This window comes from Augochlora pura, chromosome 7 (assembly GCF_028453695.1).
Source record: "Augochlora pura isolate Apur16 chromosome 7, APUR_v2.2.1, whole genome shotgun sequence".
Taxonomy (NCBI): Eukaryota; Metazoa; Arthropoda; class Insecta; order Hymenoptera; family Halictidae; genus Augochlora; species Augochlora pura.
Genome location: NC_135778.1, coordinates 17,988,216 through 18,013,629, shown reverse-complemented (window position 1 = coordinate 18,013,629; position 25,414 = coordinate 17,988,216). Strand labels below are relative to the sequence as shown.

Sequence of the window (25,414 nt, the reverse complement as noted above, 5' to 3'; positions counted from 1 at the left end):
TCCCTGTGGGACACCTCACCATTACCGATACGTTCGTTACGGACTGAAAACGATGACAAAGATCAACTACAGGCTACGTCTAGATCAAGTGAAATAGAATACACGTCGGACGATCGCCATAGGTCCTAGTGACGTAGACGCTAACCACATGATCTCATTCTGCTAACAAGGGAAGTTCTCGGCAACTAGGCACATTTCTTTCGACTTGTAGTATTGCGATTTTTTATAACTTGGAGCATTTTATATATTATGGAGTTGCATTTTGTGACTCGTGCAACAGTTAACAGCTCTTGACAATTTTCTAAATATAAATAAATATGATAAAAATTAATTTGAAACGTGGCATGAACATTTCTAGCGGCGCCTTAGAGTCGCCTCTCGACCGCAAAGGATTAATTTTTGTGTAAAGCTTTGATAATTAATTGTTCGCTTCGAATAAGATATTTTACATAATTAACTTTCTTAAAATAAGTTCTATGAATTTAACCAATGTTGGTGGCTATGTACAAGTAGATTACGTGGAATTTGACGTGAAATGGCTCAACAGGGTTATGAATTTGCATAAAGCAGTCTGATGATGACGTTCCATCAATTGACTAAAATTGTCTGTCATACGTGGCTCCAGAACAGGGGAACAATGACGTGTATGAGCGACATAGTTCTTTTTGTATTAAATCTGAGATGTCAATATTATGAAAAATACGATGATCTTAATTTGACAGAAGGAATAGACTCTTTTTGTTCTTATACGACGATATTTTAAATTGCAATACTTATCTATAATAATATTTGAAAGTACATTGGATATTTGCAGGTGCATAGTAAATTATATTAAAACGAAATATGCTGTTGTATTCTTTCGTACTCCATTCTTTATGGAAATATGTCGTTATACATTCCAATTATGTACATCTAATTAAATTAAATTGTGGGCTATGCTATACCTTATCGGATCAGTTCTAAAAAATGACAATTGGAAATGACATTTCCTTTAGAAAAGGTCATCTTCACCATGTCTCGAAAAAATAATTACTCTTGCTTTCTATTTTCACCGAAAATAGTGATTTAACTTTCAGATAATCGATCGTCCAATTGCGGATTGCTATACAATATACAATATACAAAAATTGATGACGAGAACGTAATCTTAAATCATGATCAAAGTTGAAATATTAGTATAATGAAGTACAGCTTGTTAATTTCTTCATAATTCGCTCAATCAATTAATTTATAACAATATCTTCAACTTCCAAACACATGGCACCAGAGAGTTGCGAATTAAAGAACATTAATTCCATCTGAAAGTAGCACGTCGTAGTCGCCGAAACTTTACATGGCTCCGACATGATTTCAGTCTCGCGGATACCGACACACGCTCGCCGCGGTAATGCAATAAATATTTTCGCAACTTCAAACATGCCGGACCGTTTCAAGGTGCAATAAGTGCGAAGGTAAAACTCGCGATACGTGCGGAAAGTTGAAAACGAAGTTTCACAGCCACCGGAAACGCTCATTTCTATACATTTTTCGTCGGGATATCTCTAAATATACATTCCCCTCGGTTACTTTGCCGGAAACTTCATCGCCAGTTCTGAATTCCTGATCGAATGGTGTTCCAACGGACGCCGGGGAACCCCGTGGAATCGATCCCCCGAGCGGGACCACGGTCGAACGTTGGAAACCACGCGAAGAAATTCACGTCAGCGATTCGGTAAACTGGCTCTCATCGAGAAGAACCTGCGATATTTGCATATATTACTTGCTTCTTCTCTATTTCCGAAATTACCGGGTGTAGTTTCTCTTAGACGAACCGCGCATACGTAGCACCGCAGCACAGAGTCGGTCGAAAACGCGATTCTAGTCCAGCAGAATCGTATTCGTTGTTATACATAGTTCCCTCTACATCTTATGCATCGGTCCGGCACACTTTAGAATTAACGTGATTTTTATTCATTTCAAATTACTATCAAGATTACGTTTTTATATTAAATATATGTAATAGTGTACGTAAAATCTGTATACAATAGTGATATTAGAAAACATAGTGCATATAGTATTGGGTTGGCAATTAAATGATTGCGGATTTTGTTAATAAATGATCTTAGCACATTCTTTTGTTTTATTAACGTGTTCAAAGTAATTGAGTTTCAGACATATTTTATTACATTATTTCCAAAAAAGCAAGCATCGCAAGCACGATTTCTATGTTATATACAGTATATTAAAATGGAGCCTTGAAAGAAAGGCAGTGTAAAAATTAATTTGTCTAATTGAATAAACTTATATTTTGAAGCAAAAGAATTGAATTTTCCTTCTTATTTTGAATCCGCAATTACTTAGTTGCCAACCTAATATTATATTTGATAGATATCAATACGCGCAGCAAAAACTAGCTTTTACAAAATTATTTTTTTACAGTTCTTAGGATCATTGATGTTGATTTGAATATAACTGCATATTTTTTATTTCAACGTGTAGTATTGCATGTTATTGCATTCGTCTCCGAAGACAGGTGTCTATCTGAGAGTAAAACTCTCGACAATCGCTCTATAGTCTGGAGTTTGGAAGCCGAGAGCAGCTCTCCACGAGTTGCGTTGTCATCACAACAAGTTCGCTCCTGTCATCAGAACAACTTGCGCGAGGTACTGACAAGGAACTCTCGAATGGAAGCCAGCATTTTCAATTTTGGGCGACTGGAAAACAATAATTTCACGTTTCGTTTCCATGTTTGTAGTTCTCTTCGAGACATTTAGCTTCTTCTTTTTCGGCATTCCTTCGTAAAAGCATTGATAACAGAGTTAATATCACTCTGTATATCTAGACACGTTGCATATGTATATGTAAATTAAGAATTTTATGAAGTGCAATTTTGTTTCTTTTCTTACATTTCACATTATTTTTACTTATTCTGCAATTGGAACGAAACTTTGTACGTTCATATTTACATGAGTAAATAAATGAAAATGATCGTAAGCAGATATGAATAACGTAATGCATAAGAAACAAATATACATATATATATATATATATATACATATATACATATACGTCTCCTCAACGTTGCATAATGATTTAAAATACAATACCAGTTAAGCAAAATGAGTTTTGTCATTACATCTTTTTTTTACAAGGATATATATAATATAAGATAAGAATGACAAGATGCGTCAAAAATCGTGCATCAAGATTTTGACTTCATCACGATATTGATAATAAGCGTGGAACATTGCAACGTCGATTATCGGAATGTCGCTTATCGGAAGCATCGATTATCCGAATACCAATTATTCGAGAGCACAATTATCGGATCACGGAATGAATTACGTATCTAATGTAGCAATGTTCATATTTGAAAGCGCATATTTTCTTTGTTTCGGACACTATGTTCGTATCATAAATGTATCATTAAAATAACATGCGTCACGATTTAAATTTCAAATAATAATGAAAGTCAAATTCATACCGATTATATTAAATTAAATTATTATTTGATTAATTATGTAAGGTTTAAGAAAATATATTTAACGTCAATCATTTTATATATATTTGCATAATAATGCGTACGTACATGTATATACATATTGCATGTACATACGTATTTAAATATATACTTGATTAAATATATATTTAATTAAATACCAACTATCTACATCTAATTTTTCCGTTCTTAATTAAATGCTAAAATTATCTATGTCAAGAAATAAGGGGAATATCTCATGCTTGCATCTTGTCCTTTACTTCAAAAGCCGTACGATTGAAAATGAAGACGAGCAATCGGCAAAGCTTCCTCTCCACAAATTATTAAATATCGATTTCAGGAGAAGAAAATTCAAGAGAAAAAGGCAATGGGAGATCAAATAAATTCTTCTGCAATTCTGAGGAAAAAGGATGTGGTGGGAACTGCTTCTCATGGAAAGAAAACGCAAAATTAATAACTATGTTATCTAATACAATATATTTCATCTCAGTGTTTCTCGCAGAGTATAGTTTCTTTAAATAAAATATTAAAATTGCTACTTTTTAATCATTTATACATTTATAATCAGCTCATCAATGACATTTACATAATGCTACGACGAAGATAACTTTTTTTTTCAATATTGTATTATATCAATGATCGTAAATATAATTTATATTCTCGTTGCACGTTAACCAATTAATTACGAATTAAACATGATATTCGCAAAATAATTTTCCCCTCTGTAACAGTTCCGTTCATTAAAACGAACGGCAGAATTGCAACCACTTAAGCACTTTTCTTCGACAAGTAATCGCTTTATTGTAGGGCATAAACTCCGGTTAAATGGCTTTAATAATTTCCAATTCATCAACGATTCGGTGCAAAAACACCGGAACGCAGGTAACTTGATAATCAGTGCCTTTGATGAAACTTTTTCCCTCGACAGCTGTGCAAAGGTACATAGCTTTCGAATTGATCGTTCGTTAATTAACAATTTTCTGAAACATTAGAGTTAATTACCGTTCAAATTCAAACGGTGTTGTCAAAAGCGAGAATTACCTTTGCAAGCAATTAATTTTGATACGGTAACAAACCGAAGAAAAATTTGCAAAAGTGCCACTTCATATTTATATAAATAGGACACCATTTTTAAAATTTTTAGGAATGTAAGAAAGTTTTACAAATTACATGTAAAAGGACTTAATTTTGTATACAAAAGTTAAGTAAAAAGAAAATATTGTAGAATAGAGAAACGATTTTGAATTTATAGTTAAAATAGGTTTAAGCACAAAGGATTCTGTGTGCAAACTTTTATTTATTCCGTTTCCTTTTAATATATTGTTGCGCGTTTTCGACGTACGTCGCGGCATCTTGTATATATTCTTTATTGGTTCACAATTAACAATAACTAATAAGGTAATAACATTTAACTATATCTGGAACTACTATTGTTTATACACGTCCTCTCGCTTTGACAGTTCGAGAGAGTCTCTTCGACAGACTGTCAATACAACGACTCCGTGACAACCCCGAACTTCTTCTATTTCCTTAGGGGTTGTTCACTATGAAGTATTTCTTCATTACGGCGACTCCACATGACCGCCGTAACAATATTAAAAGGTTATGCTACTATGTGACATCATGGTAATATAGTCTAAAAAATAGTGTAGTAGTATAGCAAGTGTAGTGTTCATAAATATTAGTTCATAAATATGAATTATATGAATATAAATATTATTCATAATTTACTAAATAATCTATGTATTTTGAGGATACATAATAAATAAATGTTAGATTTATAACAATAAAAAAATTTGATCAAATTTTATTGTTACAATTGTGGTAAAATAACTTAAAGTTATCACGCAATAATTTAAAATTTAATGTTTCTTGTATCCGACATTAGGTGTATCCCATTTCACATTTCTTTAAAATCAGTCATTAACGTTAATTTCATTCAAATATTATAGCAATGTTCATTGTTTTGTTACTATAATTCGGTTCTTCAGAACGTCAGCTCGTAATTAATTGAAAAACGAGCAAAATAAGTCAGTACTTGCTCTATTTATTCAGGAAAAACCTTAAGTGACCAGTACTAGAGGAACACTTCCCCACAGAAAAAGTTCTGCTAGTTCCCACCCCACTGTTAGTATAACAAATACACAGATCTTTGCTTTTCCGTTCACAGTTTGTTTTGACAGGGACAATTCGCGATTCACGAGTAATTTTCCCCTTCTCCTTCCAATTCTCTCTCAAACTACTTACTTTCTAGCGTTCCATCGACCCCCACCTCGCTCCACGCAACTTCTTTTTCCTTATTTTGACTGTTCCCTCTATCGGTCCTACGACAAAATGAAACTTTCGCAGCGGGTGAAATCGTTCAAGTGTCTCGTACAGCGCTTTTCGCGCTTCGAATGAACAGAAAAGCTTCGATAAAGTTTCGAGATATTTCGAAATCGTTCCCCACCTATCCGTTCAATCCCCCGAAAGTGAAGGAAAAGGAAAAAAAGAATTCCGAATTAAAGTCTCCGGTTTCGGGAGACTTAAAAGCGTGTCGTTATCGACACACTTCGAAATTTGCATTTCAAACGGGGAAGAAGTGAACCGCGTATCGCCGATAGAAAATCGATATCCTATAACCGTTGTGCTTTCACGCTTCGTTGTTATAATTCCCTAATTTCAACCACGTTGTATATATACTGTGTGCATAGATTTTATTCCTATTTGAGGTTTGAACAATCGTCGAGCCCAAACTCGATTACTGAATACGGGAACTGAAAACAACAGTGAAACGATTTATCACGATTCTTTTACTATGAGATCGACACACTACAACAATGTGATAACACAAATGTACAATTAGTATTGAATATTATTTCTTAATATTTGGAATTTATTTAATGTAGCTTTGACGATCTTGGAAGCAGTTATATAACACTGCATTGTAAAAAAAAAGAATCAATGAATCGTAGTATTAATCATACATTTTTTAGAAAAATGTAATATTTATTCAATACAATAATACTTACAGGGTCTTGCTTAACCCTTTTCACTCGAAGCCATTTCAACTGCAAACCTAAAACAATTTTTCTGGCTTCTAATGTCTCCATTTTATATAACAAAATTTATTTTATGCATATGCAATTGAGTCTCGTGACCCATACAACAGTAACACTTTTAACAATTTTTTAAATCTAAGCTTTGACGATATACATTAAAAAATAATTTTGGAATGTGTCACAACAATTTTAATGGTGCCAAACAAAGTTGACTTGAGGACACAGAATCAATAGAAATATACGAATATCTGAACAGTAATGTACTACTACAAAACAAAACGATTATAGCCCTAGCAACATTATCTACCGAATTCTTTAATTAATATACAAGCTAAGGGAAATTAAAAATAGGATATGCAAGGAAGAATAAATGGAAACCGGTAAACATATTCTAACGCACTGCGTACTATACAATGAGTTGAGACCAAAACTACTGTAAGACAAAAAGATGGACTAATATATTAACCCTTTGCACTCGAGTGGCACCTATGGAGGGCCAATGAAAATTGTTATATAAATAACAAAATAATGTTGACATTATTGAATAACCTTTTATTAATAGCATAATAGTTTTACGAGTCACAAGACTCAATCTAATATAGCAAATTATATTAAATCTATAGCAATTTTGGATCTATGCTTAAAATGGCTTCAAGTGCAAAGGGTTAACACCGAAATGAGAACTCTACACATGAGAAGCGACAAAATAAATAAATGCACATTAAAATCTGTACAAAATTAAGAGAAGAAAAAATATGGATCAAAGGTTTATTTGTAGCTAGAATTAGCTAAGATAAATTTCAAACATATAAAACTACCTATCATGTTGTTTCACACGTGATTAACCGAATTACATCTCCGATCTTATCCCTTCTGTTCCCGATGTATGCATCTCGAGCGCCAAGATCATTGAAACAGACACAATCCGGAGCAAGTAATTCGGCTTAGTTCCGCTAATGAAGGAGGCCTGCACCTATACGCGGCCGAGACGCGTGTACGGCAGATTAATTTCGACGCTGCATCTAGAATAATGTGAGCAACGTGGACTCGGCGGCGGGGGTTCAAATCGATCGACGTGCCGTGCAATTCGAATTCGTTCGGCTAATTCCGCCGGCTGATTCGACAGGTTTGCACGGCCGCGCGCGGCCCCGCCACTGCAAACGAGAGCAAATTATTGTCATACCGTCGATAATTGAGCATAGCCGGACTAATAAACTGAACCGAATCGCCGGCCGACTCTTCGCGCGGGCAAACTGGGATTCTACCAATTGCTGCTGCTACTGTTCGCGCTACCTGGCGCTCCGCGACCAATAACGTTGCCGGTCCGTTTACACTAACACGGTATTACGTTTACATCAGAAATTAGTCCTGATTGGCTGTTCCATAAACTGGGGAAATACCACTTAAGGGGAAAAAACCGGAAACCGCCGCGCCATCGGCCCATACCCCCCCGGTCTCCTATACGAACCAAATTGATTAATCGACCGATCACCGGGTTCTGTTTAACAATTCCGCTAGATAAAATTAATGAGATAACCTTCATGGTTCGTTGAAATTCCCTGGAATTAGCCTGGCTTCCGAGAGTGGCGCTGTGTGACTAGCTAAAGGATTAAACAAGGAATTAAAAGTCAGTTTATCGAATGGTTTTTATCTTTTAGGACTCTTGGTTAATGAAATCGAAATTGCGCATTCGCTGCTATAATCTCTTGCGCGTTATATTAATCGAACTAATAAGTTCAAAATTGGGTGATCTAAACACAAATCGTTTAGATAATAATTTGTAATTGACACATATTTTTACTGTATTTCTTGGTCAGTATACTTTTCTTTGGAAATTATTTTTACAGAATTCAGTCATTTCTTTGCAAAACTCTTAATACAGCAAAATTAATTGACTAATTAAAATTAATTCCGAAAATAGGATGTTTATTCTGGTTAATTTATGGGAGTTTTAAAAAAGTTGTTGCGTTTTAAAAGCTGTTCGATTATTAATATGTAAGAGATTGAATACTGAACATTTTCAATTAAATTAGCAATTTTAAGTGAGACTTTTAACAATAAACATTTCAAATGAGACGTTGAAACGTACGTATCCATTATGCTAATTATTGTTTGTGAAATGGCAGCTGTCGTTACAATTAGATTGCATAATTTGAAATTAGAGAACGTGGGATACGTGTGAACGGGTAGAGTTGCAGCGCGAATCCTCTCGAGTTGGCTTTTCACGAACGCTGTATTATAGACGCATTGATGTGTTAAGTGGTTTTGTCTGCAGAGTGGCCGATACCCCGATATGTCAGATACTCCGAATAATCCGGTCAAACGTTTATCAACAAAATTCCATTACTAGTCGTATCAGCGAAAATGGTGCTAATGCACACGATAAACCGTCGTGGGTTGGCAACTCTTTGTAATAGAGAACTAATAGCGACGACGGTATCGTTTGACAAAATCCCGGTACCCGTTAATGTCGCATCGACGAGCCGCCTGCCAATAATCTAACATTTACACGGCTCTAGGCAACGTACGTGTGTAATGTACCGCGTTAGTGGTAAATAGTATAACATTTATACCGGCAATTAACTTCTAATTAGTCCAATGTTGCGCGTGTACCAGCCTGTAGTAACAGTTGCGTCCTCGCTACTGGGAATCGACATCTTGCTTATTAGTAATTTAGTATTTAACGTTATGTCAAACTAATCTATTCGTGCAACAATTATAAGCTAACCCACGGTATTAGTATTAATATTACAAATTAATGCCCCGAGTGATTTGCAGCTACAAACTACTGAATTAGTTTCACAATTCCCAGTGAAATCAGATTTCACGTGAGTGAATTAATTGGAGAGTTTGTTTACGGAACAATTATCATAATAATCAAGAAAATCGGAGTTTCTTGCAAATAAAATTACTTTGAGTACATAATAACCGCCTACGACAATATAACATAACAATTTCATCAAATTCACTAATTAAAATCCAAGTCACCCAATTACATTTCTTACCTGTTATTTGAATTAATTCTTGTACTTCATATTTTACAAAAATATGTAAACCAGATCAAATGTAATTTCTTTTAACATTATAATTGTTACATTTAATTAAATTAATTTAATCTAATGATTTATATAGAAAATATTAAATCAATTCATTTGTTTCGGCGCGAACGAAAATAGAAAGTGCTCTGAGGCAACTTAATTGAAAGATGCTTTCAGTTATCGTTCGACTTCACGTTGGGAAATTAATCACAAGTGAATGTTTAAATAAATCAGTCAAGTTTACAATAAATCACTTTAATATTAATGTTGAACTAGCGAGGTAATGTTCCGAGAGACAGAGGTTCTGCGTTGTATGGTTGTAGTTGATTGAATGTTGCCTTTTATTTTTTGTCGGACCTTTTATACTAATTTGGTGGCCCAAGAGCGCACCAATCAGGGCTTAGCATTGACTGCGTGCAGCCGACAAAGGGTCGCATGGTCGCGCCTACGGTCGGAGTTTGCAACTTTGTTGCGCCGTAGCATGTGGTACTTTTTACCTGACATTCTAATTCATTGTTACGCCGTAACATCATTCGATAACATTAAACTATCCAATTATAATTATGCTGTTCGCCATTACTCGTATTCTGGCCAACGTAGTTGTAAATTAAATGTTTTCCAGCTAGTTCAAAGATATATTTAAATTGGATAACGTGGAGAACTGTAGATTTATTTTACGTATAACTAAGCTTTCAGAATGTGAAAAACATACCAAAGCATGTTTCGGTACGTTGCAATCGTATATTTTTGAGGCTAAAGCGAAATCCGTGCGTGTAGACCCCGGATTACGTGTTCCGCGCCAATAGCATGTTATCGTCTATTTCACATTTTATGCTCTCGCCGTAATTTTTCAATAAGGCATACCTCTCGCGTATGTTAACATAGCATTTCTCATATTTTCTAGTACGTTAACTCTATCGAAACTAACTTGTCCCTGATGTATTGTGCATGATGTTACGATTTCTATTATGTTTTCACTTTACACTCGTCTGATAATGATATTATCTAGTAATAATAATATTTACTAATATTAATATTTACCAATACTAATATTTCATAATAATAACGTTTACTAATAATAATAGTTACAAATAGTAATATATACTAATAATTTCTACTATATTACTTTTCTGCTTCAAAGGCTATAATCTCATTTTTTAATTAAATTCGTTGAAAAAGCACCTTCTGCAAGATTCATTGCCAAGAGTAACTCTTATGTTTAGACTGTAGATTTCGTGAGTAATTTTTAAAAATTTGGGTTAAAGAAAAATTTCATTTATCAATAAAAAATTACTGACTTCAAAAAGAAAATTAAAATGCTAAGTGTTGAAAGGTTTTGAATTAAAACATTAATACACCTTATTCTTAATTCAATTTAATACTTCAGAACATTCGCGTATCCAGTAGAATAAGTGATGTATAACAGAACTACGTATACAGAGAAAAATATGTACAGTGGTAGTGGTAATCCGAGGTGGCAACCTCACGGTCCGGTTTCTGCTTTGGAACTGAAAAATCCGTGGGCCTTCGTCGCCAACGGCTCACCCTCATAAAGGGCCATAAAACAGTTCGCTGGGTCTGTTTTCCATCGGTAGTCATCGTTGAAATTCCAACGCTAAGTTATAATTTCTTGCAATCTAAAAATCTGGGCAAGTCATAAATGTATGTAGATGAAACTTGCATACATATCAACAAATATACCTTTTAAATTTGTATAGAAAATTGAAAGTAAACCAGCTTACCTATATGTTACTTCGAATGCCAATAATTTAAACACGATAATACTGAACACGTGAAACAAGGTTCCAGACACATTTTCCATACTGTTGACAGTTATAAATTTCAGAAGGTCGATTAATATGCTAAAATTGCGTCGCAGCGTTTCAGCAACTTTGACGTGACGCTTGATTCTAATGAATAATAACGTATTTCAATATGCAGGTGTCAGTGAAATTATACGGCAGGGCGAAGCAATTACTCTCATTCGTAAAATTTGTACACATACGTGTTCGCTGGAAAATGGCGAACGCCTCGGCCGCGGAGAATACACGGAAAAACGCATCGGAAATGTTCGGTACAGAGCTTGGTTCCTTGTATCGCTAATTCCGGAACGACCGAGCACGCTCTCAAGAGTAAAGCCATATTACAACCGCATCTGCTAACAAGCCATATCGCGAATGAACTCCGCCGAACGGATATATACGTTCTCGTGAATATCGCCGGCGTGTAGAGGAGAATTTCATCTTGAAGTACAAATTCCAACATGGTTCTATTTTGCAACACTAGACGTTTACTCGTTGTACACATTATCCGATTCGTGTACGATGCAACGCAGGCATGCACGGTGTTCTGAAAAGACATCGTAAGTTACAAATTGCTCTTTCTTTCTTTCTTTGCAGTCACCTCCTGGTATCACATTTCCTCGTCCTTTGTCCTTCCATCTTTCGTCCACTCGCCTCCCTTCGCCTACTTTCGTCTTCCTTCTCCGAATAATGTATGCTGAATATTTTGTTCCTTCGGTTCAAGGGTTGCAGATTCTTTACGTGGATTATACAGTAGAGACTAAATAATATATGCACGGACACTTTTTCTTTTCTTAGTTTATGCCTGTATTAACTGTTATTTATTAAAAAATTTGCCACATTATATCGAATTAAAAAGAATTTTAATATTAAATTAATATTAACATATAAGAAATTAATATTAATTGAATTTAATTAAAAATTATACATTGATATTAATTTCTTATATATCTTTATTTCTTTATATCTTTCGTAGTTTGGTTACAATACAAAACATCTTAACAACAATGAACCCTCAGTTTTATTCATAACACGGGCATAGTTCTTTCTTTTCTCTAACCCACTTTACATCGATTTTGTCAAAATGTAAAATAAATTGTTTGCTTCTTATTATATCGATTGCATACGATAGCGCCACTTTGACACACGAGCGACAAATTAAGCTGAAAGAAATTAGGGCAGGATGAGGGTTAATCTTCTGTCCGTGACTGTACAGTTGGCACCGATCACCTTTTGCAATTTCCGTTGCAACGAAATGCTCAAACTCAACTGTTTTGAAATAACAAGATGCGGTATCCCGTCTCGCGTTCCGGGAACGATCTTAGAGCGTTAGTGGCGTGCAATCGTCTCTAAAAATCCAATTCTTCCCAGTAGATACATCTTTCCATCGCCTCGCGTTTCCCGCCCCGCCGTTTGCTTAGCCCGATAAGAGGAGAGCGGTCACATGTACCAGCAGAAAATTGTCTGCGACTTACGATATCCTTCCAGGATATCGCGCCGGCTTAACTTAACGCCACGGCCGCGTGCAGGCTGTTCTACACGTGTAACTCGCCGCGACACTAGCGCGCGAGTGTACCCAGAGTGTACAACGCCGCCGCGATGCACGTGCCTGTGTGCAGGGAGAAATGATGGTGATAAAGTTTGGCGAACAGCTGCGGGGAATGTATCGTCGTTATTTGTCCGGGCGCGGGTCCTTTTTGCACCGGCTTCCTAACCACCGTCCAACAGTGTTTCATCACGTTTGGTTCTTGCCCGCGGGGGTAACGCTTGTGTAAGGCTAACCGAATAGACTTTTCTAAAAAAGTTACAAATGCAAGCACTCGAGGTAACGAGGTGTTTCCGCTTCGGCTACTTACGAGAAGCTTACGAGCAGTAGATGCTGTAAACTCTTCAAGTTCCTTCGAGGATCCTTGATCGACTTTGAATTCTCTTCTTGTACCATGATTTTTGTATGCCTTCCTATTATCCCACACTTGTCACTCTTACCCGAAGGACGGTGTTTAGGGAACGGGGATCGGGGTAGATTAAAGCGCCTAAGATCAAACAACGATTGCGACCCCCTCTTCAAATAGTAGGACAAATATTATTCGGTTGGCAATTAAGTGATTGCGGATTTTGTTAATAGACATTCTTTTGTTTTCTCAACGTGTTCAAAGTAATTAAGTTATATTGTTTTCTTACTGTCTAGACTTTCATCTTCAATTTAGTAAGAAAATTGCGCCGATTAATTATTTAGTTTCGTTTTTATTGCAGTTTAAAGATGGAAGGTCAAAGAGCGCGTTTCTCCTTAAAAATAACAGTTTTAATTGACGCACTGTATATTTGATGTCCAAATTTGGCCTCCTTAAAATATAATAACTTAAAGGCATATCATTATTCAAGGTAAAAATATTATACACTCCTGACATAACCTGACATTTATTTTTGCTTTCGACAATCTTAATAATTCATAAACGAACTGCGGATTTGATACGTAATAAAAATTGTACACCTTAATGCAAAATAATAGTCTACCAAGAAAATTATATGTAACAAATCTTATGTACAAATTTATATTTCAGCTATAAATTGATTTCTGCCATAAATGGATAAAATCAGCAGGCTAAATTCAAGAAAATAAACTAAAATAATGTAGAAGTGAATTTTTTGTCTTAATTATTGTAAAAGGTTGGAGATAATGTAGAAGTGAATTTTTTGTCTTAATTATTGTAAAAGGTTGAAAATAATGTCAGAGTATTTTTAATCTTTTTTAACGTCTTTACTTTTGTGATTTTCTTCTACGAATTTTTATCGAAAGCATCTGCAGCCTAATACACGAATAACAAACCTTTTAAATTCTTCTTACAATGATACCTTTTTCATTTCATCATAAGTGCATGAAACCACAGACCAATAATAATTCCGTTAAAGTGGTATTTCTCAATGAAACGAAATTCTATGAAACTAAGATAAGGAGATACGCTTAGCACACCCTTGACTCAGGTTCACAGACGCGACCGGTTAAACGAAATGCACGTGCATTCACGTTCCAGCAAAATGAATGCGAGCTCGTCGGGTTGGTCGCGCATGCCGGAAGAAATATTGCCCTTGCCAATATCGAATTAGCACAGTCAGCAGGCAGGGGTTTAAAAAGTCATATCTCCACCTCATAAACCAAAGCCGTTTTAACACTTACCTGGCGGTGCTCTATTTGCCGGAAAATTTGTTCCACTTTGCTTAGCGAGAAATTATCGCGGTCTCTCTCGTCCACGGCCACTCCCACCCTTTCCATCCCGCTCCCTCCGACCCTGCCAACCCCCCTCGCGGCCCGTCGCAGCACCCCAAACCACCGGCATGCCACCGCCTCGCATCTCGACCTCATCCAATTCCCATTGCCTGTAGTGGTGCGACGTGGCTGTTCGAGCAAAAGCGAGCGGGTAAATATCTTGCAGTGACGGTAAACGGAATTGAATAAACATTTTTCAGCAAATAGAATCGACAATGGTACGAATTTAAAAGTCGCTGAGACGAGCACAGGTGGTTCCCCCGCCGCGAGAACGCGCGCGCTTCGGGGAGAGCACCGAATGGAAAAATTGCATTTCACACTAACCGTCTCCCTCATCCGTTCCGTCGCCGTCCCCTTACGAGCGACCCTCTCTCGTCCCTTTCCAGTTTCCCATGACCATCGACGTCGCCATCCCCCCATAAAGTCGCGCATCCGTGACCCTCAACGACCGAGGCGCGAGCCCGAGAGGGTGGAGTCCCCGTGCACTTGACTTTCTGAGCCAGTTATCTCCCGATTCTTGCCGTGAATTGGTTATAAATGCTAATGTACGAGCCAGCTGCGGTGCAATCTCCGAGAACGGACGTCCTTCGATGAAACGTGGCCGTCCTGCAATTTTAAGGTCCACCATGTCGCGATATATTACTCTGTTGGAAGATGAACAGCCTAGGAAACGATATGTTCGAAGGCGACTTCCAATTTGGCGAGTTCAGGACATGTGGTCAAATCATCCGTTTCGATCGTTGGATGATTTCGCCTCAAAAGCTATCCAAAATAATTTACGAATAAATAAATTATTTAGGCAAACTTGATTAAAAGCATCATTCTGATGCAAACGAGTGTTTTGTTAAAACTCTCGAATTGGCAAATCTTGTCTAGAATTTTTTAAATTCCCTTAAACGAATTTTATCGTGATAAAATTGTTAATTAATATTGTATACGTTGTTGATAAAGCTCGAAAATAGCGAAAACTTAGCCAATTCAAAAATGTATTTTTCGTAAGATTAACCCTTTTGCACTCGAGTGGTGACTCTAAAGCACCACTAAAATTATTCTATTTCATTCCAAAATAATTTTTGGAACAATAAGGTTTAGATTTAAAAAATTGTCAAGTAGTAAAACTGTTGGTAGGAGTTACACGAATAAATTTTGTATGCATAAAAATTTATTTTGTTAAATAGAATGGAAATACCACGAACCAGAAAAATTGTTTCAGATTTACAGATAAAATGGCTCCGAGTGCAAAGGGTTAAAATACGTATATCTTAACTTTGGTAGGTCATTCAAACCCAGTTCAGTTTGTAGACAATTGTCACTCAAATATTAGCAATATTATTGAGATCGAAAAATTTGAGAATGTAATTTAAATATTCTTGAATATCGTTTTCTTTATTAGAACTCGCTAACTCACAAGTAAATTGAAATAATTGCTGATATTATTCATCTCACGACAGTGTCACTTTTTCGGAAAACAAATAGTGGAACGTGTTAACCCAATTTGTAATTAAAATGATTTTTTTCTTATTTTGAATTTATCTAGAAATGATATTTTTTAAACCGAGACTAAATAATTTTCTTTTCGAATCGATAGTCTAATAGATTTCAAATTTATCATGGTCATTTTGAGTATTCGCTGTCACAAATTTAACGTACGATTTTTAAAAATACACTTTCATTAGTTGATACAGCACAGATTTTAAAACTCCGAGATTTTAAAGCAACGAAACAAAGTAGAAACGTAGTTTTCCAATTTTTGGACGCTTTAATAATTCGTACGCCACATTTTATTTACAGTATCCATCTGTCCTCAAAATGATTCAGCTTTTAATTTTACACGAAGCCCTTTGTTTATTCATGCATCAAATTGCAGCGCCGCTGTTCTAGCTTTTTTAAATTAATTTTTCACGTGAATAGTAAATTACGATCGAATGTAAAAAACTGTAAAACGTTTCGAATGAATTTCTTGCGAAATCATTTTTGGATTGCGGATTTTATGTGTTTATGATACAATTGAGAATGCACGTATATATATACGTGCAATAATTAATAATATTATATAAATAATTGTGTAGGTGTACTCTAAAAACGCCAAAATGATAAAAAGACAAATGACTAATTATTATTATTATAAGGTTACTGTAAATTAACTTAACTCTATATTATCTTACTAATAAACTTGGTTAATAAACGAGACACATCTTAATAAATAATAACATTTCCTGTTTCTCACAATGAAGACTTGCGCCATTATCATTCTAACCCAGTTGAATGTGGGTGATAAAATTATTTAATGAGATCTGCAAGTTAATATTATTTAAGATTAGTTAAGATCTGCACAAACTATCATCGATCCTTAATCTGTCTAAGACTTGCAAAATTTAAAAATGTTATAGCTTTGCGATTTTTCTTCAATTAAACAAAAAGACCATAATTTTATGATACTGTTGACGTGGCAGTCGAAGTTGTTAAATCGCCAGAAATTAGATGATTAAATAACAATTTTGTAGGCTTAGGGTTTAAACGAACCCGGGCAACGCCGCAAGATTAAAGAAATCAAGTTATTGCATAAATGAAACAAATTTTATGACGTTAAAATCTTTCCCTGAGTTCGGAGTATAATAAACCGTGTGCGAAGTATTATCGCTATTTGTCGTAGAACTCACACATAGGACATGATCACATTCGGCTGCGATACTGCTCCGACATAAAATTTGTAGCATTGCAGGTTGAACAAGGATTTGAATGGCCGCGCAGCGATAAGATGAAACGATTCTCTTTACGATTTTGGCTTTGAAACAGACACGTTAAACGGAGAAAACTGTGTAAGGACAAACGCTGAGGTAGTTTCGAAAAGAAGTCTGCTATTCTTTTAAAATGGAAAACATTTCTTTTATATCTCGTAATTTTCTCGCTAAATTCGAATAAATTTATTGTCGTCGCATATTAGTTAAATTAAAGATTGTATAAATCAAAAAGTGAAAATTGTCTCACCTCAGTTTTCCCTAAGTCTATAGTTAATTATTTATTAACAAGAAATAATTAACATTTCAACAGGACGATTTCTTATAGTACTTGAACATTTTACGTGGTTTCTCAAGCTTGCACCATAAAAGAAAAAACGAATGCATCAGTATATTCTCGAATCACCGCGCAATACATATTCATGTATGTACGCGGTGATTATTCGTAGTATCGCCACATCCCATAAAACTGTTATCAAGCAACATTTCTGCATCATGATCGGTGGTAACTGCTAACTAGAGAACGGTATCCGCGCTAAGAGTCGGGTTTCCATAAAACCGCCTGCGATCCGTGGGCCGCTTTGATGAGCTATAAACTTCGTATCGTCCGTTCTTTGATTGTTTACAATAAAAGATTAAGGGGAGCCGAAGAACAATCAGTCCTTTACATAAGGATGGGAGTTTGCTCGTAAACGGGCCGTAAAACGAAAAGTAAGAGGGTTGGGAATCGGAACGGAAGCGGTGGAAGGTCAGTTCCATGCGTGCGCCATCGCTGGAACCGATTTATGGTAGCGAGCGTGCCTCGGCAGTTTGTGTTGGAAAGGGTGTTCGTTTCTTTGTCGGTAAAAAGGGGGGATCGAAGCGAAACGATCGATCAGGTCGTACAATAAATTAGCATTGAGTTAGTATCCAACGCGATCAAATTCATTGGCTTATTTTCGGGGGAGGGGCGTGCGAATCGTTTGCTAAGTTCGGCTACGCTTGTAAACGAAAAGGCACCAGGGATGGCTGTACCCGTCCAATTTTCTTCCGCAAATACGTATCCGCGCTGTTTCGGGGCTTTTGCCTCGAACTCGTTTGGATTCCACACCGCGTGGGATTGAAGTCAGGGAACAATAAATCCTTCGGTGCATTATTCTTCGAGCATCTGACTGGTAAAAGCGACGCAGCAAACGGCGGAAGAGCTTTCGTCGCTGGTATCGAATTCTGAAAGGCTCTTACAGTCTTTCGCCATCCCGCGGAATCACAAACGAACCATCGGAATGTAATTGCGCGCTGCCATTGGCCAGCTAGGGCGGGTCTTTGCCACCGGTGGGCAAGATATGAGAGGCATTCGGGGAATTAAACTGTTTAATTTTACGGTTTTCGTAGTGCATACTCCCCGCTCTGTTTCAATTAAGTTACAGCGGTTACGTGTTTACCGATGCCGTAACGCGAAATCCCTTTGATAACTACTCATTTGGTGGCACGGCAAATTTCGAATTTAATCCTGTTTTCCGTGCATAATTAGAATGAATTGTTTTCCTTCCTCGAAATGCCACTATGATGCCAAACGTGAAAACTGTTTTTGGGAAAGAACATCATTGTTGTCTCGCAATAATAGCAACTATAACCCATGTTTCATTAAAGAAAAAGCCACACTTTATAATTTAATTGGTTTGCTATAGTATCACAAATAACATTATCAATTCTATACAAATTCTTTTTTAAATATTGGTGTGTTATCAACACATACAATGTGAATGCAAATAATTTTAAATTAATTTGTAAAACGATTTAACGGTGTTATGCTAAAGAAATGTGTTTTATAAAGATATTATGCTAACTGTTAAAATTCATATAAATCCATAACGTGGTCAAAACTGGTACTCATGTTCGTCGCAAATGCATAAAATCCTTAATTTAGTTATTATTAATATACCGATTTTATCATTGCGCATATTCGAAACGTAACTGCGCCGTGTCTGACTGTGCTCGGCAAGGAATTTCAATAACTCTGTGTTACGACGATATTAAAAATACCGTAGGAACGTTTTCAGTTTTCAACTGTGACGTCGGAGCTGCCTCCTATATATCCCACGTATAAGGTACAAAAGCTTCCGCGGAATCTTCGAATTTAAATATCACTGAACATCTAGCCAGCCACGGCTCTTGAATCACGCTCGGATATGAAGAACTCCGGAGCTTTAAACCAGTTGATCTTGCTATGCATTTATGGATGTCGAAGGCTCGAAAGACCCGGTACGCGCTTACGACGAATCGACTTTTCGTTCGCTAACCGCACCGCACACGTCGTCGTCGTCGTCGCAGTCGTCGTCGTCGCAGTCGCCGTCGCCGCAGTCGCCGTCGCCGCAGTCGCAGCGACCGTCGTTGCGTTACATCGCGTCATTTTCATCCGTCGCGGGCCTTCCCGCGCTTCCTTTTGTCTGATTTTCGTGGGACCTGTATTAGCGGATTTGCGGATGATCGTCGATTATAGCCTTCCCGTTGGAAAGTTCTCGAGGACCGTTCGACATGCGCCCGGAAACAGGAACATCACGCGGGAACTTCTACGCGATTTCCCCAAGGGCCTTCCACGATAATTCAACCGGTCTACTACGTCTGCCCAGAATTCAACTGTCTTCCAAGGCGCATCGAAACCGTTCTCCTCGGCGTCGGATCTCTAATTCTTCGTGAAATTTGATACGGTCGGCAAGAAGCGTTCAAGCACACCTATGAACTCGCGATGGACCACTGGTCCGCCTCGGACTTTCTTTAGAAGAAAGGATTTCTCCATTGGATTTCCATTTACGTCGTAGATCGCCGTGCCAGGACCTGCTCTAAGGAAGATATGTTTCTGCTTAAACTTTCTATTGGACATACTTCGAATTGTTAGGTCGTATATTCGCGGATAGAGCGCCTTCAAGTATCAAAAATTTAACGAACATTGGATTTATCCTTACACGTGGTATCGCACGTTAAATTGATTATTAAATAGCTTGGACGCTAGGGTAGTTTCCGTGCCTCTTATCAAGTTCCATGGAAAATGAAAAGTTTGATGTATAAATTGATCATCTATATTATTTCATATTTACCTATCAACATTTAAGATCCAGGAAGAGGTATCAATTTATATACAAAACTGTTTCTATACATTTTTAAACCGAGAGCATTGAAATTGTAATAGGCACATATCTACATCGTCATGTACATCCTCACCAAAAATATTAGAATGTTTGCTTATTTTATGGCATTATATTGTCGAAAATACATATTAAGTTACAAAATACATATTAGGTGTTCGTTACTTATGCAATTAAGTTATCCATTCAATGCATTTATTTTCTTAATGCATGCCGCTAAAAAGTATCAGAAATAATCAAAGAACTAAGAAAGCAGATGACGAAATTAATCTAAGAAGTAATTTAAAAAACGCGATAAGTATGTCGACGAAATCATTTAATTTTCTTTTATAAAATTGACATAAAAATATACAGTACACGATATAATTAACTGCGAAATAAGTTTTAAAAATTAAAGTAATTTCCTATCGGGTTTTCATATTTCTTGAATTTTATGTAAATGTCCTAATACTTTTAATAAAATAGTAAAGGTGGGTAGTACAAAATGACTGTCTCAAAATGTTTGCCATTCATAATAAGCGAGAATTTAAATATGAAGACTGACGCATCCGAAAGTTACTACCAACAAATTTTTCGTCCCGGATAAATAATTTATGCGCACATACTGGATATAACGAGACAAGCGATATAGCTGGGCAGGAGACCGTTTCGCATACAAAAACAGGTGAAAATGCAAAACTTGACTGCTAGTCCCAAGAGATTCATTTATTAATCAGAAAAGTTTGTCGTTGGATAATTCAGAATGTTGCATTCGCTGTCTGTTCGTTTAAGCATTCAAGAGGTTTAAGCATTTTAATGTTTCGAATACTTTTCTCTTTTTTTTTTCTAATTATACACGTATATATTAATTGCAGATGAAACAAATTTTCTATATTAATACTTCGCAAATTCTACGCGAGTATAGCGATTATTTATCTATGTAGCAATATGTATGAATCAGTTGAATCTTAATTAGTCGAAGTATATATTTATTATTTATTTTATTAAAAAAAAATATTGCAATTGAGGATTCCACAAAGTAAGGGCGATATATTTTTTCTTCTTGGCTTTCAAAACATATTGTTTGCATATGAGTGGTATTTTTGACGATATGAAAGAATATAATTCTTGTATCTAAGATTTTAAAAAATGTGTAAATTAACTTTGAAAAATATCATACAATAATTTTAAAGATATCAATTATTCAGACCAGAAAATATTTAAGAATTACAACATGTCACGGTTTTCTATACTAAAATTTTTCCAATATTATTAATTAACTCTTCGTCCACTGCGCTGGAATCAGGACGAGCTAGAGTGGGGAGAACCGCAAATATGTTTTAGGAGAATTTCAGTGTAGGTCAAAAATGACTCCGTCACAAAAAAACACATTTCGATAGTAGAAGAGTTAAAGACCGTTAAGAGTTTTTATCCGACCGTTCGACAATAAATTCGATCATTTTCATGTGAAATATGAAATCGTGAACATTGTGTGGTGTTAGCCTTTTGCACTCAGAGATATTTTAAATGCAACGCTAAAAGAATTTGTTCCATCCACAATATTATCATTTTCTATGATTCATTACATTTTATGTACACAGATTTTTCACTCTAAATTCATATTTTTCTATACATCATATTTTTACCTTTTTGTAAATAAAATATACCCTCTTTTAAAAATCTACGAAATTAATAAATTATTAATTTCTTACAAATCGAAATCAAATTGAATTTTTCTATTATCAAAATCAAGAAACGAGAATAAATAAGGACAATACAATAAATAAAAATTATCTGATCCTATTAAGAAAAGTATTAATCTGTTAGCTGCGTACGACGTGTATACACATCATATGGAAATAGCAATTTTATATCTTACAATAAAAATACTTCTCTTACGATTTATGTCAAAATGCAACTAAATAAAATAATTAACGCAACGTAAAAGGAGTCGTAGTGCAATGGGGGTTAAGCCTTTTTTCGTGGCATCTTCTTCGCCATAAATACATCTCGGATATGGCAGCGTCGATAGCGTCTCACATTGCAAATTTCACGGCTGGGTGTCTCAAATATCGGAAGCAGTGTGTGTGTGTGAGAGAGAGAGAGAGAGAGAGAGAGGGAGAGAGAGGCGACGGTGGAGATGGTAGAAAGGGGAAACGGTCAGTTCCATTTCCATCGCTGAAGGTTCTCTCGCGCCCCTCGGCCTCGCCTCCGCATTGAAATATTACCGCAATACCGCGCCGGGCTAGGAGCGTAAAGAAAAGTAAACGTGAAATCCAATCGACCAATCCTATTTTCTCGCTTCTGTTTGCAGATTACCTCGATCGAGCGGAAGGAGAAGGACGGGGGGCAGCTTGGGCGTCGCGTCGCGTCGCGGCTTTGCTGATTTATTCGCCGGGCGTGCGGAATGAAAACAGCGCGGCGCGCCGGCATGAAAGGCGCAGGCAAATTACCGGATCGAGCCTGACCGTGTTAATCGGCTTTTCGCAACGAGTTCTCACCTGCCGGTGGAACGAGAGTCCCCCGTTAAATTGGGATTGCCAGGTCGGCGAACAAAGCGAACAGAAAGAAAACCCGGAAAAAAGGAAGGAGGAGGAGGTGGGGGAGGGGGGGGGGGGGGGGTTGGCGGTGGTGCGATGGGAGGAACGGAGACGGGTCGAGCGATGAGCGGAACCACGCAGCCGCGACTTGCATCGGGAATACTTATTCCGGAAATCCGGTTTGTCGGAACGAAGCCTTGAAATTGCCATCCACTTCTTTGCCGGTCGCGTACCCGACACTGCCGCCACATCCGCGCTACCGCCAAGAAAAGATGGGGTAGCAGGAACCCGCTGCCTGGCTTTACATTCATCTGCTGCGAAAGAAAGTTTAAGCGACTTATGGAGACACTCTTGAAATTCACTCCGCGCCGTTCCCTAAGTTTCTATTTTTCCGCCGACAGCGGGAAAAGGGACCTAGAAGTGTATCCCATCGACCTCCTTCGAATTTGATCGATCGATACATCCTCCGCGAGAGAACACCACGGCCTTGTCGCCGAAAATTATTATCGATACTATAAATAACTGGAACGGTGAGTCCGGGGTGACCGGGGCCGCGAACGCCGCGCCACATTATGCATCGATAACGGGCTGTTCAATAAAACTCGACGTTATTCAGCCGCGACGCGCATAAATATTTCTTAAGCGTATGCGTCCCTTAAAGAGGTAATATCCCAAGGGCGAGGACCGTGTCCACGGAAAACCGCGCCGAAGAGAAACTAATATCCCGGGCGAATATCTCAAACATCGATTTTATCTAGAGAATTCTGGAACGCGTTCCAGTGCGGACGGGGCGCATGGCAGTCCTCTAGAAAAATGACGGGAGCGCCCCCGATCCTGGGAAATCCTCTCGCGATCGGTAGCCATCGAACGACCGTTTTCTACGAGGATAATAAAAATCGACAGTGACTGCGATCAGGGTGTCGATTCCCCGACAACGGCCCTCTGTCTTCGCGCGGCGAAATTTTCCGCGAAAATGCCGGACCGTGTCCTTGTCCGCGCCCGCTCAGCGCCCGACATTCCCGTGTAAACCGTTGGTAATTTGTCAGCGCCGGACTCGACCAATGGAGTGTTTCGAACCGAGACTCGCTCGCACTGGAAAATCTGATAACCGGAGAGCTGGCGTGGACGTGGTAGGTTCGGTTCGAATGGATTCGCACAGATCTCGAAGATGGTCGCGAAGAAAACTGTTGAAGAAAGAGCTGTCCAAGGTCGACGTTGACGTACCGATTCGGTTAATATTCGGGACTGCGTGAGGTATGAATCGGTGTTAAACGCCGGAGAGAATCGGAGAAGGAGCTCGGAAAGGTTTCGGCTCGAACACGTTCGATTTGTCCGTAACCGAGCTGCGCGAATAACGCGAGACTAGCCGGCGAAGGAGGCGAGAACCCGGGGATAGATCCAAGGTCCGAGCTTATCTGCCGATTTTTCTCCTCGGGCGTCGGTGATCGAGTCGAGAAATGCGAACGACCGACTGCGCTAAGATACCGTTCGACAAATGTGAGTCAGAGGACAGAACCAGGTGATCCGGCAGGACGGGAAAAAAGAGGATGGAGAAGGACAACGCGAGACATTACAGGGCTTACGAGGGCTTCAAGCCCGCGAATAATGGCAATACGTCGTCCTTGAAGAGGTCCACGTCGGACCGCTCGAAAACGCATCCATCGAGACAAGTGAGGTGTCTCTGCTTCGGCGGAGTGCCGGACAAGGCTAGCCAACACTCCTTCCTGAAAGGTTTTATTATAAACCTAGGGATATGCGCCCTCCTCGTGGGCTATACTCTGCTAGGTAGCTTTATCTTCCTCGCCATTGAAAGCGGCGCCGACGTTGGGATACAACAAAGGACACTTGCCACTACAATAGCGCGGGGCCAACCCACCAGACGGAACTCAACAGCTTGGATGAATCAGGTGAGTGTATCCACCTGCTGATTTTTCCACCGAATTTTTGTTTTCACGTTTTCCACTACACTCTATAGCGATTCGAACGCTTCTCGGCTGACTAACTGAAATCTTGATCCGTTCTTTCCGCGATGGAAAGTGCTGGATGGATATTGCGAACCTATTCTATTATTCGCGCGTTCGTTTACCTCGCGGCTGAAATATTATAGGTACAGTGCCGTGTAAAAATATCCGGGCACCTAGCGAATTCAGATAAATAGCGTGATAGAGCTGTAACAATGTATGCATTTTTTAAAAATAAAACTAATATCAGCAGAGCGCTTTTATAAAGATTACAATACGTAATGAATATACAACGGGCAACGATAATATTCGGACATCTTTTAAGATGCAATCTCTTCTTTAACCCCTTGCATCCCCTAGAAGGAACACGATGACAACTTGACGAATTCTATTATTTTTAATTTTCCAATTTCCCAATTACCCAATTTATAGTTAGACCCACAAAATCTA

At 37.7% G+C, this 25,414-nt stretch overlaps 1 protein-coding gene and 1 long non-coding RNA gene across 2 annotated transcripts in view; both read left to right on the top strand.

The window, feature by feature from the left end:
• The window catches only part of LOC144472887 (uncharacterized), a 432,141-nt gene extending 409,106 nt beyond the window's left edge, over positions 1-23,035 (top strand). The window contains exon 6 of the long non-coding RNA XR_013494472.1: positions 22,778-23,035. This is a non-coding gene — a long non-coding RNA (uncharacterized LOC144472887). The remainder of the gene's footprint in view (positions 1-22,777) is intronic.
• A 955-nt stretch (positions 23,036-23,990) lies between these two features.
• Positions 23,991-25,414, top strand: part of LOC144472360 (potassium channel subfamily K member 6) — a 98,436-nt gene continuing 97,012 nt past the window's right edge. Inside the window, exon 1 of the mRNA XM_078185367.1 lies at positions 23,991-24,910. Coding sequence (XP_078041493.1) covers positions 24,551-24,910 — 360 coding nt within the window. The 5' untranslated portion in view covers positions 23,991-24,550. The remainder of the gene's footprint in view (positions 24,911-25,414) is intronic.